The sequence below is a fragment of the Oncorhynchus masou genome, chromosome 3, assembly GCF_036934945.1.
Source record: "Oncorhynchus masou masou isolate Uvic2021 chromosome 3, UVic_Omas_1.1, whole genome shotgun sequence".
Classification (NCBI taxonomy): Eukaryota; Metazoa; Chordata; class Actinopteri; order Salmoniformes; family Salmonidae; genus Oncorhynchus; species Oncorhynchus masou.
In genome coordinates this window covers 36026067-36042801 of record NC_088214.1, presented here as the reverse complement: position 1 = coordinate 36042801, position 16735 = coordinate 36026067, and the positions used below count along the sequence as shown (strand labels likewise).

At 45.3% G+C, this 16735-nt stretch overlaps 1 protein-coding gene across 1 annotated transcript; it reads right to left on the bottom strand.

Moving 5' to 3' along the window:
* Positions 1-7867: 7867 nt before the first annotated feature.
* Positions 7868-14962, bottom strand: LOC135507187 (general transcription factor II-I repeat domain-containing protein 2-like). The gene is made up of 2 exons (XM_064926778.1): positions 14905-14962; positions 7868-9707 (listed from the first exon to the last, which is right to left on the bottom strand). Exons 1-2 carry the CDS (start codon positions 14960-14962, stop codon positions 7915-7917), a joined length of 1851 nt encoding a protein of 616 aa, XP_064782850.1. The 3' UTR covers positions 7868-7914.
* Positions 14963-16735: the final 1773 nt, after the last annotated feature.

Below are 16735 nucleotides of genomic sequence, written 5' to 3'. Positions count from 1 at the left end.
ATAGTTTTGTAACCCGTTGCCTGAGTGGCCGAGTTATAGTTTTGTAACTCGTTGCCTGAGTGGCCGAGTTACAGTTTTGTAACCCGTTGCCTGAGTAGCCGAGTTACAGTTTTGTAACCCGTTGCCTGAGTGGCCGAGTTATAGTTTTGTAACCCGTTGCCTGAGTGGCCGAGTTACAGTTTTGTAACCCGTTGCCTGAGTGGCCGAGTTACAGTTTTGTAACCCGTTGCCTGAGTAGCCGAGTTACAGTTTTGTAACCCGTTGCCTGAGTGGCCGAGTTATAGTTTTGTAACTCGTTGCCTGAGTGGCCGAGTTACAGTTTTGTAACTCGTTGCCTGAGTGGCCGAGTTATAGTTTTGTAACTCGTTGCCTGAGTGGCCGAGTTACAGTTTTGTAACCCGTTGCCTGAGTAGCCGAGTTACAGTTTTGACTTAAATGTACTTTGAAATCCATGGCAAGACCTGAAAGTGGTTGTCTAGCAATGGTCAACAACCAATATGACAGAGATTGAAGAATATTTAAAAGAATAAATGGGCAAATGTTGCACAATCCAGGTGTGGAAAGCTCTTAGAGACTTACCCAGAAAGACTCACAGCTGTAATTGCTGCCAAAGGTGCTCCTTCAAATTATTGACAAATTATTGTAAGCTAGCTCCTCATTATGTAAATTAGATATTTCTGTATTTAATTTTCAATCAATGTGCTACAATTTCTAAAACATGTTTTCACTCTGTCATTATGGGGGTATTGTGTGTAGATGGGTGAGGGGAAAAATATATTTCATTCATTGTGAATTTAAGCTGTAACACAACTAAATGTGAAATAAGTCATAGGGTATGAGTACTTTCTGAAGGCACTGTAGCATGTTGAGTGAATAGGCCTTATATTGTATTCAGGGAGAAAGGACATGGCTCACTCCCCTAAATCCATTGTGACAACCATAAAAACGTGATTTAGAGGCCGAGCCGAATCCCAAATTATTTAGCTCATTACGTCAAAAGTGTAACAGAGTCGGGATATGAAATGTTGGACAATTGATTTTCTCTTTTTGCTGCAGAAGATTCCCATGAATACCACAGCATTATGCAATGAGAACGCAATACATCTCCTCAATATCATAGTCCACTGGCATTAGAGAACAGTATAATGTTAGTCTGTAGTAAAGAAGAGTTATATAGGTTGTCCTCGAGAAAGAGAGAGAAAGACAGAGAGAGAGAGAGATGATACTGTAGCTAAAGATATGAATATAGTATACGTACGTATCTATGAGGCTCTGCTATGCTCCAGTCTGCCTGGTTTCTCCCATCATGCACCATGAGTTTTTCTTGCAAGCTGCCACTTCCTGTTATAGGTCTGTGATCAAGTGGGCAGGTCAGACTGGTGCTGTGTCTGCTTGAGTGGAGTCTCTCTCTTTCTCTCTCTCTCTCTCTCTCTCCCTCTTGCTGTCTCTCTCTTTCTTTTTTCTTTCTCCTCGCCCTGTTCCCTTCCTCTCTATATGTCTCCTCTCCCCCGATTCTCTCTGCCTTCCTTTCCCTCTCCCTCCCCTCCCCTCTCTCTAAAAGGCAGTCTTATCCAGTCATCTCTCTGCCCCCTCTGAACCTCCCACTGATCAATACATTTCCCTTGACTGACAGAAGGGAGCCATCGCTCTGTGGCACACTGCAAAGCAAAACAACACAATTCCCTCATCTCTCTCTCTCTCTCTCTCTCTCTCTCTCTCTCTCTCTCTCTCTCTCTCTCTCTCTCTCTCTCTCTCTCTCTCTCTCTCTCTCTCTCTCTCTCTCTCTCTCTCTCTCTCTCTCTCTCTCTCTCTCTCTCTCTCTCTCTCTCTCTCTCTCTCTCTCTCTCTCTCTCTCTCTCTCTCTCTCTCTCTCTCTCTCTCTCTCTCTCTCTCTCTCTCTCTCTCTCTCTCTCTCTCTCCTGTCTTCTATTGACACATTGGGTCTAGCAGCTAGCTGAACCCGACACTGCAATTGCAATGATAAGTTGTTGTCCAGTGCTGAAATGTTATCCTCAGGTTGTCTGGGGATCTGAAAATCGTGTTAGTCCTCTGAGCTAAAGCCCAGGCATTGTCTCGGGGATACCATCAAGACTGATAGAGACGATTAGAAATACAGCCACCCACTCAAAGAAAAATGTATGGAGTATTTTTCAATAAGGCTAGTGACAACTTTTCTGCAGACAGGTTGATTTACCCTTTGTGTGTTTTGCTCATGGCAGTTCCACAATATATGGTCGAGGTTGATGTATATCTCTATAATTACCTCAAGCTATAACGCTCGTCAAAGGCTTCGCTGCCTGGGCTGTAGCTCCAGCTGTTTATCGGCTCGATTTTCTCTATGCGGTTTTGTATTTTCCTCTTTCATTTTCCCGCTTCCTCCGTTTTCCTTGGGGGTCTCCCATGGCTTGTTAAATCACAACATGTCACACGGCTTGATTGCAACAGTCAAGCTTTAAAGTATGACACCGGTGGGTGTGCTTTAAAGTCGGTAAATTATATTAGCCCCATAAAACAAGATAAGCTATCACAGGTTCCACGATGAACTGAAATAATAAAGGTGCGGGTTTCGTTTGGCCCGTAAAGCTCCAATAAGCCCGTTTTGAAGACAGGGAGATAGAGACGGAGATAGAAGCAAAGGATGTAAAACCAGGGTTATTGAGTGCGGCTGGGTTGGGGTTGTACTCTCTTGTGGAGATATGTTTGTTTTTTTGGAGGTGGGGGGGTAAAAGAAACTGATGTTGTGCTGTTGTACATGGAACTGAATTGCATGCCACTCGAAATCAAGGTAAATCTGGGTTCAAGATTTCTTATGCCTCAGTACTTAGCAAGGAGTACAGTATATTGTAAGCTTGTATGTTAGTGAACAGTGGAGATAGTAAATAATGGATGTTCTGCATCACTGTTTCCATCGAGTTTAAGGCTCAACTGACTGAACAACGGAGACAAAATGCAATATGAACGCTTATTAAAATAGTTTGGGTAGTGGCCTCATCGCCAAGGAATGATCCTCAGAGCCAGATGCTGTCATCGCAGGTAGCCCTATGCGGAGCAGCTGGCATCAACCCCCATCGCTGGGTATTGAAGCTCATTGTTGAAAAATGTATAATCTTGGATATTAGAAGCAAGTCTTGGGCCTTATCAAACAAACAATTTCAATTATACTAAAATTGTTATTGGTCAATTGTTGTATCATGATGTTTAAATGTATCCTAAATATAAATAGAATCGCCATGGCAACAAAATAGTTATGGTTATCAGATCAACACTGTTGCTATTGTCAACCAAACATTCTAAATTCAATCATTCTACCAACTTTGCTTTGGTTTATTTTATGTTTTTATGATTTAGAATTCCCATGATAATGAAAAAGAGTGAAATGAATGAATGTCCTCTATGCATAATATAAAATCAGTTTTACAATGAACCCTGTGTCAAAATTCTATTAAATTTAACACAGAAATATACCAATCACCCAGATGTTGTGATCTCTGCGCTTCGTTTTAGAAGTATTAGTATCTAACATTTCACACACATACACACACCCTCACTTTATGGCATTTTCTAAGGACCTGGGTCAACTGACCATCTCCGAGACCCCGGCCTCAACCTGTCATGATCATCTTCCTGTTTGATCGTTCCTCTACAGAACACTTCAGGGTGCCATGGAAACAGTGGTAGGCAGCATTTAATGAACAATGGCCCAGGCAGGGGCCTGAGTGACGGAGGGCAAGGGGAGGGGAAGGGAGCTCTACAGGGAGAGTACAACTGTAACTACCAGGCCTGGGTTTGTTTGTCGCCCCGGGCGTGTCTCCTACAACAGCCCCCCCACCCCCACCCCCCCACTGCTTGTGCTGCTGGTATAAATTATTGAGGAAGCTGCCGGATGGTACACTGTGTGTCTCCTATGTTATAGCACTTCACCTCAAGACTCAGAGTCAAGACCTGTGACATGAGAGGGTGTGAAGGTAGGGGGAAGACCACTTTTTAAGTATGTTTCATTTAGGAGGTGTTTGAGGGTGAGCTACTGTGTCCACTTTGGTGCCCCGTCCACTCCATTACCACTAGGTGGTCAAATGATTGACATGCCATGGACACGTGAGGTGAACTAAGAGTGTCAGGGATCTCGTCCTCCTCTTCTGAGGAGGAGTAGCGAGAAGGATCGGAGGACCAAAACGCAGCGTGGTAAGTGTCCATAATTTAATAAAGAAAAAATGAACACTGAACAAAAACAATAAACAACAAACAAACAGTCCCGTAAGGTGAATGACAAAACACTAAACAGGAAATAAACACCCACGAAACCCAGGTGGATAAAGGCTACCTAAGTATGATTCTCAATCAGAGACAACTAACGACACCTGCCTCTGATTGAGGACCATACTAGGCCGAACACAAAAACCAACATAGAAAAACAAACAGACTGCCCACCCCAACTCACGCCCTCACCATACTAAAACAAAGACAAAACAAAGGAACTAAGGTCAGAACGTGACAAAGAGTAGCATGGGTAACAGTAACAATGAACTGGGGATTTTCTACTCATAACTAATAACCACAGTTTATGCAATGATAGGAGTGTTAAATACACGGATCAAAAATCCAAATGCAAAATGCAACAATTTCAAAGATTTTACTGAGTTTCAATTCATATAAAGAAATCAGTCAATTGAAATTGTTACGCCCTGACCTTAGAGTCCTTTTTATTCTCTATTTAGGTTAGGTCAGGGTGTGACTAGGGTGGGTAGTCTAGTTTTTTTTTTCATTTCTATGTTGGCCTGCTATGGTTCCCAATCAGAGGCAGCTGTCTACCGTTGTCTCTGACTGGGGATCATATTTAGGCAGCCTTTTCCCACTGGGTTTTTGTGGTATCTTGTTTTTGTGTAGTGCCTATGAACACTGCATTTACTTCACGTTTCGTTTGTTCGGTATTGTTTTTGGTGAGTTTGATTTATTAAAACATGTGGAACTCTATGCACGATGCGCCTGGTCCAGTTATTCTAACAACGATCGTGACTGAAATAAATAAATTAGGCCCTTTCAATGGATTTCACATGACTGGGAATATAGATATATATCTGTTGGTCAGAGATACCTTTAGAAAAAAGTAGGGGTGTGGATCAGAAAACCAGTCAGTGTCTGTTGAAACCACTATATGCCTCATGCAGCATGACACATCTCCTTCTCATAGAGTTGATCAGGCTGTTGATTGTGGCCTTTGGAATGTTGTCCCACTCCTCTTCAATGGCTGTGCGAAGTTGCTGGATATTGGTGGGAACTGGAACACGCTGTCGTACACGTCAATCCAGAGCATCACAAACATGCTCAATGGGTGACATGTCTGGTGAGTATGCAGGTCATGAAAGAACTGGGACATTTTCAGCATCCAGGAACTGTGTACAGGTCCTTACAACATGGGGCCGTGCATTATCATGCTGAAACATGAGGTGATGGTGGAGGATGAATGGCACGACGATGGTCCTCAGGATCTCGTCACGATATCTCTGTGAATTCGATTGCCATTGATAAAACGCAATTGGGTTTGTTTTCTTTAACGTATTCCTGACCATACCATAACCCTACCGGCACCATGGGGCACTCTGTTCACAACATTGACATCAGCTAACCACTCGCCCACATGATGCCATCTTCCCAGTACAGTTGAAACCTGGATTCATCCATGAAGAGCATTTGCCCACTGAAGAGCATTTGCCCAGTGAAGTTGGTAACGATGCCGAACTGCAGTCAGGTCAACGAGCACGCAGTTGAGCTTCCCTGAGCTACCCTGAGACGGTTTTTGACCGTTTGTGCAGAAATTATTCGGTTGTGCAAATGCACAGTTCCATCAGCTGTCCGGGTGGCTGGTCTCAGACGATCCCGCAGGTGAAGAAGCTGTTGTGAGGCTGGTTGGACTGCCAAATTCTCTCAAATTATTTTATGGTAGAGAAATTAACATTCAGGTCACTGGCAAAAGCTCTGGTGAACATTCCTCCAGTCAGCATGTCAAATGCATGCTCTCTCAAAACTTGAGACATCTGTGGCATTGTGTTGTGTGACAAAACTATACATTTTGAAGTGGCCTTTTATTGTCCCCAGCACAATTTGCACCTGTGTATTGATCATGCAGTTTAATCAGCTTCTTGATATGCCACCCCTGTCAGGTGGATGGATTATCTTGGCAAAGAAGAAATGCTCACTAACAGGGATGTTAAGACATTTGTGCACAAAATTTGAGAGAAATAAGCTTGTTGTGTATATGGAACATTTCTGGGATCTTTTATTTCAGCTCATGAAACATGGGACCGACACTTTGCATGTTGCATTTATATTTTTGTTCAGTATAGTTATTTAGAATGTTGCTTTATCTAGTGCTTGCAAATCATTAAAGTCATAAATTAGGAAATGTATTATTTAGGGAAGACTTTTCAGTCAGAAACCTGCTTTTTTGAGGATTTATTGTGTGGGACAATTTTTTCAGAGACATTCTAAATATTTAGTATGCGTGAATCACAAATAAGGAGGCAGATTTTAGTCGAAAAGAGAAAGATTAATATGCCTGCCAATCTGAATTAGCTGAAATGAAACGTTTCACACTCAACAACAAAATCTCGTTGTGGTGCAGCCGCCTTACAAATTAAGTTTATTAAGTTGTCTTTGCTTCTTATGTTTTATTCTATCTGATAGCTTTCATTATTAAAATTCGGAAGCTCAGATTCTTGGATTACTCAACTGTATAAAATGACTCTAAATCCATTTTAACAGGAATGTTTTTTGTTAGCTATAGTTATTGGTATGCTTCACATTTATTACCTATCCTTGTTCCTCGGGTTCAATGCTGCGTGTGCGTTGCGCTCCACGCATGAATGCATGCCAGTCATGTTTGAGCTTATATGCTAATTGTTAGGCCTATCAATTCATAATCCCTCACCAGAGGCCGGTATCCAGGTAGCCTGATATGATTTCATTAGTAACCTGCACGTTACCGCCCATCACCTGGACTAATAATCACTGACTGTTTGAACACATCGCCTAACATTATCTTTGCTCACTGAGTCACCAGTCAGGCGAGGCTTGGCAGAGGAGGAGAATAAACATGAATTATGCAAAAGGAAGGCTTATGGCTCATAAGCACCCCATCATTGGCTTTTATCCTTTTGGCCGTAGTAGTGTGCATGGCATACACTCTAAAAAGAAAAGGTTCCTGGGGTATCCTTTCGGGGTTCTTCAAATTGAAACTATGGGGGACCCCTTTATATGATCTTCAAAGAACCTTTTAATGGATCCTCTAAGAACCTTTTGAAGAACCCTATGGGGTTACATTTTTTAACTACCCCCCTCCTCTATTATGATTGTTAATAACAATATGCATAACAATTACACAATATTTTAGTTGTCAGTGTTTATTTAAGCCATAAGGCCCTGTACTACACTCTGAAACGGTTCCTGGAGTATCCTTTAGAGGCTCTTCAAATTGAAACTGTGGGGGAACCCCTAGAACAGGGGTGTCAAACTCAAATACCCAGTGGGCCAAAATGTAAAACCTGAACAAAGTCACGGGCCAACATTGAACAAATTAACCTTTTAATATGGACCCAAACAAGTTTTGCTTTAACATTGAATATGGAACAAGCATCGCTTATTACCATACAATATATAATTTAATAGTGGAGACATGCAAAATCGAATTTCAAATGAAAAAACACATCAATGGCATTAATTTATTAAATAAATAAAATTTAAATAAAAATTGTATGCCTCTTTTCTATTTGCAGCCTTCTGATTTAAATACCAAAATAAACTTTTTCCACTGGTTAATAATTTTACAAATAAAATGATAATAAATCAATCAACCATTCAAGCCCAGGCCTTGTAGCAAGAAAAAGTGCATAAAGAAAACGTTAATAATTGCACACTGGTCTAATCTGATGTGCCCAAGCCAGATACCTGGCATCTCCTCTTGGATGCTAGTTCATCAATGTCTGGGCTCAAGCTCTGAGCTGAAGAAATCCTCAGTATCGAGCGAAGATGTTCATCAGTCAGACGTCTCCTGTGAGTTGTTTTGGTCATCTTCATCGAGGAGAAAAGTTGCTCGCATAGATAAGTGCTGCCGAACATGGAGAGCATCTGAGCAGCTTGGGTGCGGAGCTGAGGCATTGTGTCAGGGATGAACCGTGGAAACTGTGCGGCGCTCACAGCATCATACTTTGACTTCAGCGTGTTGTTGCACTGGAGTTCAATCAGCTCCATTTGGATGTTGGTTGGTGCATTTTCCACATCAACTGCGAAGGGATTACTAAGCAGTTCAAACTTGCATTTCTGGGCATCGAAGTCGGCAAATCGCCGGCTAAACTCAGCGGCGAGAACACTGAGTTTTTCAGCAAACTGTGCGCATGGGAACACGGCGGTAGAGATCTGCGCTTTTATGGATTGGCAGCAGGGAAAATGGCAAGGGTTTCCTTGCAGCATCTGATTCTCCCACAGGCACAGTTTAGTTTTGAAGGCCCTCACTGCAGCGTACATGTCTGTGATGATGCGCCCCCACCCCTGAAGCTGCAGGTTCAGCGCATCGAGATGGCTCGAGATGTCACAGAGAAAGGCCAGCTCACACAGGAACTTTTGCTCCCGGAGCTCTGCTGTATCCTTCCCTTTGGTTTCCAGGAATTGACATATTTCCTCACGCAGCTCGAAACATCTGTTCAGTACTTTTCCTCTGCTTAGCCATCTCACCTCTGTGTGATACGGCACGTCTGCGTATTCCGAACCACACTCCTCCAGAAAAGATTTAAACTGGCGGTGATTTAGACCTTTGGCTCTTATAAAGTTAACTACCTGTCTTACTGTGGTCATAACATGTTCCATCTTTAGGGCTTTGGCACACAGTGCTTCCTGATGTATGATGCAGTGGTAAACAGTTAGCTCACCTGCACAGTTCTCTTCCCGCATCTTCTCCCGAACCATGCCCACCAGTCCACTCTTTTTACCGCACATCGCTGGCGCACCATCTGTCGTTAATCCAACGAGTTTATCCCACGGCAGCTTTATTTCAGTTACACATTTGGAAACCTCCTCAAAGATTTCCTTTCCTGTGGTTGTGCCATGCATTGATTTGAATCCTAATAGCTCCTCCGTAACACACAGATTTGAGTCCACTCCACGGATGAAGACTGACAGCTGAGCAGTATCAGATGCATCGCAGCTCTCATCCACAGCGAGGGAGAACGCAACAAAATCTTTTCCCTTTTCCATCAGCTGGTCATACAGATTGGTGGCAAGATCACATGTGCGATCAGCTACTGTGTTCCTGCTCAGGCTCACGTTTGAAAATGCTTGTTTTTTCTCTGGGCATACGAGGTCACAAACCTTCATCATGCACTTTTTCATGAACTCTCCCTCATTAAAGGGCCGGGCTGATTTTGCGATCTCTGCTGCCACTATATAACTAGCCTTTACAGCAGCCTCGCTTTGTGATGTGGCTTTTTTAAACATATTCTGTTGTGAAACCAAGCTTCTTTTCATCTCCTCTACTTTCTGGCTCCTTTGAGTCATGTCCAGGTCCTTGTATTTGTCATGGTGTTTCGTTTCATAGTGTCGTCTAATGTTGTACTCCTTACTTACAGCCACGTTGACTCCACAAACAAGACAAACAGGTTTGTCTTTTACATATGTAAACAGATATTCTGCCTCCCACTTGTCCAGAAGGCTCCTGTTTTCTGTCAGGATTTGGCCAGGGTTGTTCCGGGTTTTGGTCACTAGATGCCCCCATTGTGCTTTTTGACCTTATGTTTTTTCCCTTGTTCCCCATTATTATTTGCACCTGTACCTCGTTTCCCCTGATTGTATTTAAACCCTTAGTTTCCCTCAGTTCTGTGCTCTGTGTTTGTATGTTAGCACCCAGCCCTAGTGTTCTGTGTTTTCCTGTCGATTCCGGTGGATGCTCTTGTGGAATTCTGTTTTTGTTTTTGAGTGTCTCTTGAGGCTTTTTTGTGCTATTCCTACCACCTTTTGGATTTGCCATTTTTGTATTTAAGGACTTCTCCTTTTTACTTTATTAAATACACCGTCTTAAGTACTGCTGTGTCTGCCTCATCTTCTGGGTTCTGCTGACTATTCGTGGCTCAGTTGGTTAAGTGACTGTTTCTCACTCCGGAGACCCAGGTTCGTAACCGGGTCCTGACAGAAACACAGAGCCAAAAATGAACCCAGAGGCAGCCAGTTCCCAGGACCTTTTTGCCATGCTGTCCCACCACCAGGAGACTGTCCAACGCCACGAAGACGCCCTGGTTCAGCAAGAGGCCTTAATGGCTAGACATTCTCAACTTCTGTCAGAGATGCTGACTTCCATTAAGCAAATATCTGATCGTCTTACCCCGGCAACAGTTCCCGTCCCAGTACCTCAGATTCACGTACCCATGGCAGTTAACCCCCTGGCTGAACCTCGTCTTCCACCTCCCCAACGGTTCTCAGGTGATCCAAGTGCTTGTAAAGGGTTTCTCACCCAATGTTCTCTCTCCTTTGAGCTACAACCCTCGTCGTTTCCCACCGACCGGTCTAAGATCGCTTATATCATCACCCTGCTGTCGGGAAAAGCCCTGGCCTGGGCTACTGCTGTGTGGGATGCCCATAGTTCCTGCTGTGCCAGCTACTCTGCCTTTGCTGAGGAATTCAAATGAGTGTTTCAAGGCCCAAGCAGTGGTTCTGACTCAGCCAAACAGCTCCTGACTCTCCACCAAGGTTGGCGCAGCGTGACGGACTATGCCATCCAGTTCCGCACGGTGGCAGCAGCAAGTGGCTGGAACAACGAGGCGCTCACGGTGTGCTTTCTGAAAGGCCTTTCCGACACTATCCAAGATGAACTGGCCACTCGGGAACCACCGGACAATCTCGAGTCCCTGATCAAGTTGGCCTCACGCATTGACCAGCGTCTGAGAGAGAGAGAACTCAACCGTAGACCTCTAGCTCCTATCAGTCCCAGCTCCGAGTCCCCACCTTTATCCTCGCTGGCTCCATCGGAACCCATGCAGATTGGACGCATCTCCCAGGCTGAGAGAGACCGCCGGATGAGGGAGCGACGCTGTCTATATTGCGGCAAACCGGGCCATTTCCGTTCCACGTGTCCCGGGCTCCAGGGAAACGCTCTGTCCCGTACAGACCGGGGGAACTGTAACGGGAAACATAACCTCCTCCCATCCGTCCAACTCCCGTCTGCTCATTCCAGTCACCCTCTCCTGGGACAACCACAAGCTTCACCTTCAAGCCTTGGTAGACTCTGGAGCCGCAGGTAACTTCATGGATGGTGTCTGGGCGAAGGAGAATGGCGTTCCCTCTGAACCTCTAAGTGAACCCATGAGGGTCACTACATTGGATGGAAGCCCTTTGGGATCTGGACTTGTCACTCATGTCACTACCTCCTTGCGACTTTCAGTTTCACAACACCAGGAATTGATGAACTTTCATTTGATCTCCTGTTCCGAGTTCCCTCTCGTCCTTGGATACCCCTGGCTTCACAGCCATAACCCTCACATCGACTGGTCTGTGGGCACTATCAAGCAGTGGGGTCCTACGTGCCAAGCTACTTGTATTTTCCAGAATTCCCCGAGTTCTACTCCCGAGTCTTTAGAATCCATCGACCTGACCCGAGTTCCCGAGTGTTACCATGACCTCAAACTGGTGTTTAGCAAACAGAGGGCCACCATGCTACCACCCCATAGACCTTACGATTGCCCCATCGACCTGTTTCCGGGCACTTGCCCCCCCCAGGGGTCGGATCTTTTCCCTATCTCCACCCGAACGAGCTGCTATGGATACCTACATCAAGGACGCTCTGGAAGCAGGCCTCATGCGTCCATCCACCTCCCCGGCGGGAGCAGGGTTTTTCTTTGTGGCCAAGAAAGACGGTGGATTACGTCCTTGCATCGACTACCGGGGACTCAATGCCATAACCGTCCGTAACCGTACCCGCTACCCCTTATGGCCACAGCCTTCGAGCTGCTCCAGGAAGCAGTTGTTTTCACTAAACTTGACCTGCGGAACGCATACCATCTTGTGCGGATCAGACCTGGTGACGAGTGGAAGACCGCTTTCAACACGCCTACTGGTCACTATGAATACTTGGTGATGCCCTTCGGCCTGACCAACGCCCCAGCGGTGTTCCAAGCGCTCATAAACGATGTGCTTAGGGATATGCTTAACATATTTGTGTTCGTTTACTTGGATGACATCCTCATCTTTTCGAGCTCCCTTCAAGAACACACTAAGCATGTCAGACAAGTACTCAAACGCCTCCTGGACAGCCATCTGTACGTTAAGCCGGAAAAATGTGAATTCCATTCATCCCGAGTACAATTCCTGGGATTTGTAGTGGAACCCGGTCGAGTCCAAATGGACCCCAGGAAGGTAGGGGCGGTAGCGGATTGGCCCACCCCCAAATCCGTTAAGGAAGTTCAGCGTTTCCTGGGCTTCACAAACTTTTACCGCAAGTTCATCAAGAACTTCAGCTTGGTGGCAGCCCCTCTCTCAGCTTTAACCAAGGGTGGCAATGCAAGGTTTTTGTGGGGAAGAGAAGCTGAGACGGCCTTCCAAGGACTCAAGCAGCGCGTTCTCTCTGCTCCCATCCTGATACTACCGACTACGGATGAACCATTTGTGGTGGAGGTAGACGCATCAGAGGTTGGTGTTGGAGCTGTCCTGTCTCAGAGGGGTGAAGACAAGAAGCTTCATCCGTGCGCTTTCTTCTCACACCGGCTTACCCCGACTGAGAGGAACTACGATGTGGGGATCGTGAACTCCTAGCGGTTAAGATGGCATTGAAGGAATGGAGACACTGGCTCGAGGGGGCTTCTCACCCGTTTCAAGTGCTTACGGACCACAAAAATCTGGAGTATATCCAGCAGGCGAAGCGGTTGAACTCTAGACAAGCTAGATGGTCTCTTTTCTTCAATCGATTCCAGTTTATCCTCACCTATCGGCCCGGGTCGAAGAATCTCAAACCGGATGCCCTGTCCCGAGTCTACGCTCCTGCCATTCGAGATGACACGGACATGCCTGTCCTTCCTGCTGCTAAGATTGTGGCTCCGATCTCGTGGCAAGTTGAGGATACCGTGAGACGTGCTCAAGCTAGCGAACCGGACCCGAAAGGAGGTCCTGCCAATCGGTTGTTTGTCCCCAAGGCAGTGAGGACTCAGGTCCTTCTGTGGGGGCACTCCTCTCGCCTCACCTGTCATCCGGGCGTAGGTCGCACATTGGAGTTCATCCAGCGTAAGTTCTGGTGGCCTACCATAAGAGAAGACGTTGCCACTTTCGTCAATGCCTGTCCCGTGTGCTGCCAGGGCAAATCTTTTCACCTCCGCCCTCAAGGACTCCTTCACCCTTTACCTGTTCCCCACAGACCCTAGTCCCATATCTCATTGGACTTTATTACTGGACTTCCTCCATCCCATGGCAATACTACTATCCTAGTCATAATCGACAGGTTTTCAAAGGCGGCCAGGTTCGTCCCTCTGACTAAGTTACCTTCTGCCAAGGAAACGGCTGAGTTGGTAATTAATCATGTGTTCCGAGTCTTCGGCATTCCCCAAGATATGGTTTCTGACAGAGGTCCCCAGTTCGCCTCAAGGTTTTGGAAGGCCTTCTGCCAACTCATGGGGGCTTCTGCCAGTCTATCTTCAGGGTACCATCCGGAGTCCAACGGCCAAACAGAGAGGATGAATCAAGAGCTGGAAACCACCCTCCGATGTATGACTCGTGACAACCCGTGCACATGGTCATCCTTTATTGTTTGGGCCGAATACGCGCACAACACCTTGCGCTCCTCCTCCACTGGTATGTCCCCGCACGAGTGTCAGTTTGGCTATGCTCCTCCATTGTTCCCGGACCAGGAGGCAGAAGTCAGAGTGCCTTCAGCCTTGAAGTTCGTCAGACGCTGTCGGCTTATGTGGAGGAAGACCCGTCTTAATCTTATGCGTTCCTCACAGAGGTACCAACAACAAGCCAACAGACGTCGCCGTCCCGGGCCTACCCTGCGCCCCGGCCAGAGAGTCTGGCTCTCCACAAGAAACTTACCTCTACGGGTGGAGTCTCGCAAGCTGTCCCAAAAATACATCGGTCCCTTCAAGGTTGCCAGGAGAGTTAACCCAGTTTCTTATCGCCTACACTTACCCAGATCCCTTAAGATTAATCCCACATTTCACATTTCATTGTTAAAACCTGTTGTTTTTTCTCCCCTTGTCCCGGCAGACAGACCTCCCCTCCGCCTCGTGTCATTGGAGGCCAGCTGGCTTATACCGTCCATCGGATACTGGATTCCCGCCGGGTGCAGCGGTCCTGGCAGTATCTGGTGGACTGGGAAGGCTACGGTCCCGAGGAGCGCTCCTGGGTTCCTGCCAAAGACATCCTGGATCCTGACCTCATTCGTCAGTTCAGGGCCCTCCACCCTGAGAGAGCTGGTAGGAACGTCAGGAGCCGTTCCTAGGGGGATTCTGTCAGGATTTGGCCAGGGTTGTTCCGGGTTTTGGTCACTAGATGCCCCCATTGTGCTTTTTGACCTTATGTTTTTTCCCTTGTTCCCCATTATTATTTGCACCTGTACCTCGTTTTCCCCTGATTGTATTTAAACCCTTAATTTCCCTAAGTTCTGTGCTCTGTGTTTGTATGTTAGCACCCAGCCCTAGTGTTCTGTGTTTTCCTGTCGATTCCGGTGGATGCTCTTGTGGAATTCTGTTTTTGTTTTTGAGTGTCTCTTGAGGCTTTTTTGTGCTATTCCTACCACCTTTTGGATTTGCCATTTTTGTATTTAAGGACTTCTCCTTTTTACTTTATTAAATACACCGTCTTAAGTACTGCTGTGTCTGCCTCATCTTCTGGGTTCTGCTGACTATTCGTGGCTCAGTTGGTTAAGTGACTGTTTCTCACTCCGGAGACCCAGGTTCGTAACCGGGTCCTGACAGTTTTCTGCCTTTCTTTTCGCCATTTTTGGAAAGGGTTAGCTCGCTGACAGTTGTAGCGTCTATGTTGCTATGACTACTGTCACAGAGGAGAGAGCGTTTCTGGGTCCTGTCCTGATTGGCGCGCGAAAACAGCAGAGCATTATGGGATTCGTAGTATTAGTGGTGAATGCACTGTATAATACCGGCGGGCCAGCTCTAGTAGTAATTTGGTATTGTCTCGCGGGCCAAATATAATTACCCCGCGGGCCAAATTTGGCCCACGGGCCAGAGTTTGACACCCATGCCCTAGAAGTTCTATAAAAGTAACTAATTTTAATGGCTCCTCGAGGAACCCGTTGAATAACTTTTTGGGGTTTGTTTTTTAACTACCCCCCTCTTTTATTTATTATAATAATAATATGCATAACAACAATAACATAACATATTTTAGTTGTCAGTGTTTATTATGATTTTAGTGGCAAAGCAGAATAAAAAATCTAAATATGAGGTAAAATCCCAGTACAGCCCCAAGTCCAATGGGTATATCCTCTGGTGTGTTGATGTTAATGTGTTGATGTTCTCCGTATCCATAGCCAGAATGATTTTGCAGTGCATGGTGAGTGAATAGGTTCCCTGTTATATTCATCCGAGGTGTAGGGAGGGTGAAGTCTGTGAATCCCACCAAATAGTAATTATACAGATGATTAACAAAACACATGACAGAATTCATACATTGGTTTTTGTGGTAAATGAATAAAACTGTTTTGATAATGGTTTTCATACACATACCTTGTCCATAATGTAGAGGCCTAAGGGATATTCATTGAAGAGGAAAGGGAGGAGGATGGTAAATGTGATCTGCATTACATACCAATACCAATTGACATACATTTGTATGCCTCCTCATCTGTATACCTGCAGACACAGACACAGTTCAGTCATTTGCACACAAAACACATTTAGCCTTCAACATACTCTTATAGCCTACATATTCATACCTCTTTGTTGATTTGATATCCATTAAATTGTCCATTTTCAGTTTTAGAAGGATTTGCACAAATCTGAAAAGATAGATGGTTTCATCATAAAACAATTTGAATTTAGATACAAGGGACATAACTTACCTTAAATTGAGGAGATCTTTACATTTTTCAGATAAGTGCCTGCACCTGCTCTCCTTTCACATTCAAATCCAAATGTTTCAGTTGGGCAGTTAGGTCCCTGCAAGAAGCCCCACCAACTAAGGAGGTTCTTCGAAGAACTTTGAAGATCTTAGAAGAACCCTTGTTGAACCCCTCATTTTTTAGAGTGTAGAAATGACTACCGAGCCCATGGTGAGATGGGAGTACCCAAGCCAACTGTCATAGAAAGAGAGAGAGAGGAAGGTTTGTCTATTGTAATGTAAGACACGGATATGTAGGCTATGCATTCAGACGCACAGACAATAGTCTCTCACACGCACACACAAACACACTGAAACTGTGGACACATGTATTCTCTACAATGATAATTGATAGTCCTCAACAACCAATGCAGATTAAAAGTATACAGCAATATGGCGTCAGAAATAACACTGGCGTTGGAGCTGTAATCTTAACATGTTTGCTGAGTAACAGAGTAAATCACTTGCACTGCGTTTTACAGAGAATATTTGTAATGAAGCGCTGTCGTTGGTTTACGATAATTACAATTTTGCTATGCATCGAAGAGCCTGTCAAACATCAGCTTTCCGCTTCAAGCCTCACACAGTCACACTCAGAGCTATCTTTTCACTCAGTGAACCACAGCTTCCCTCTCCACACACACACACACACACA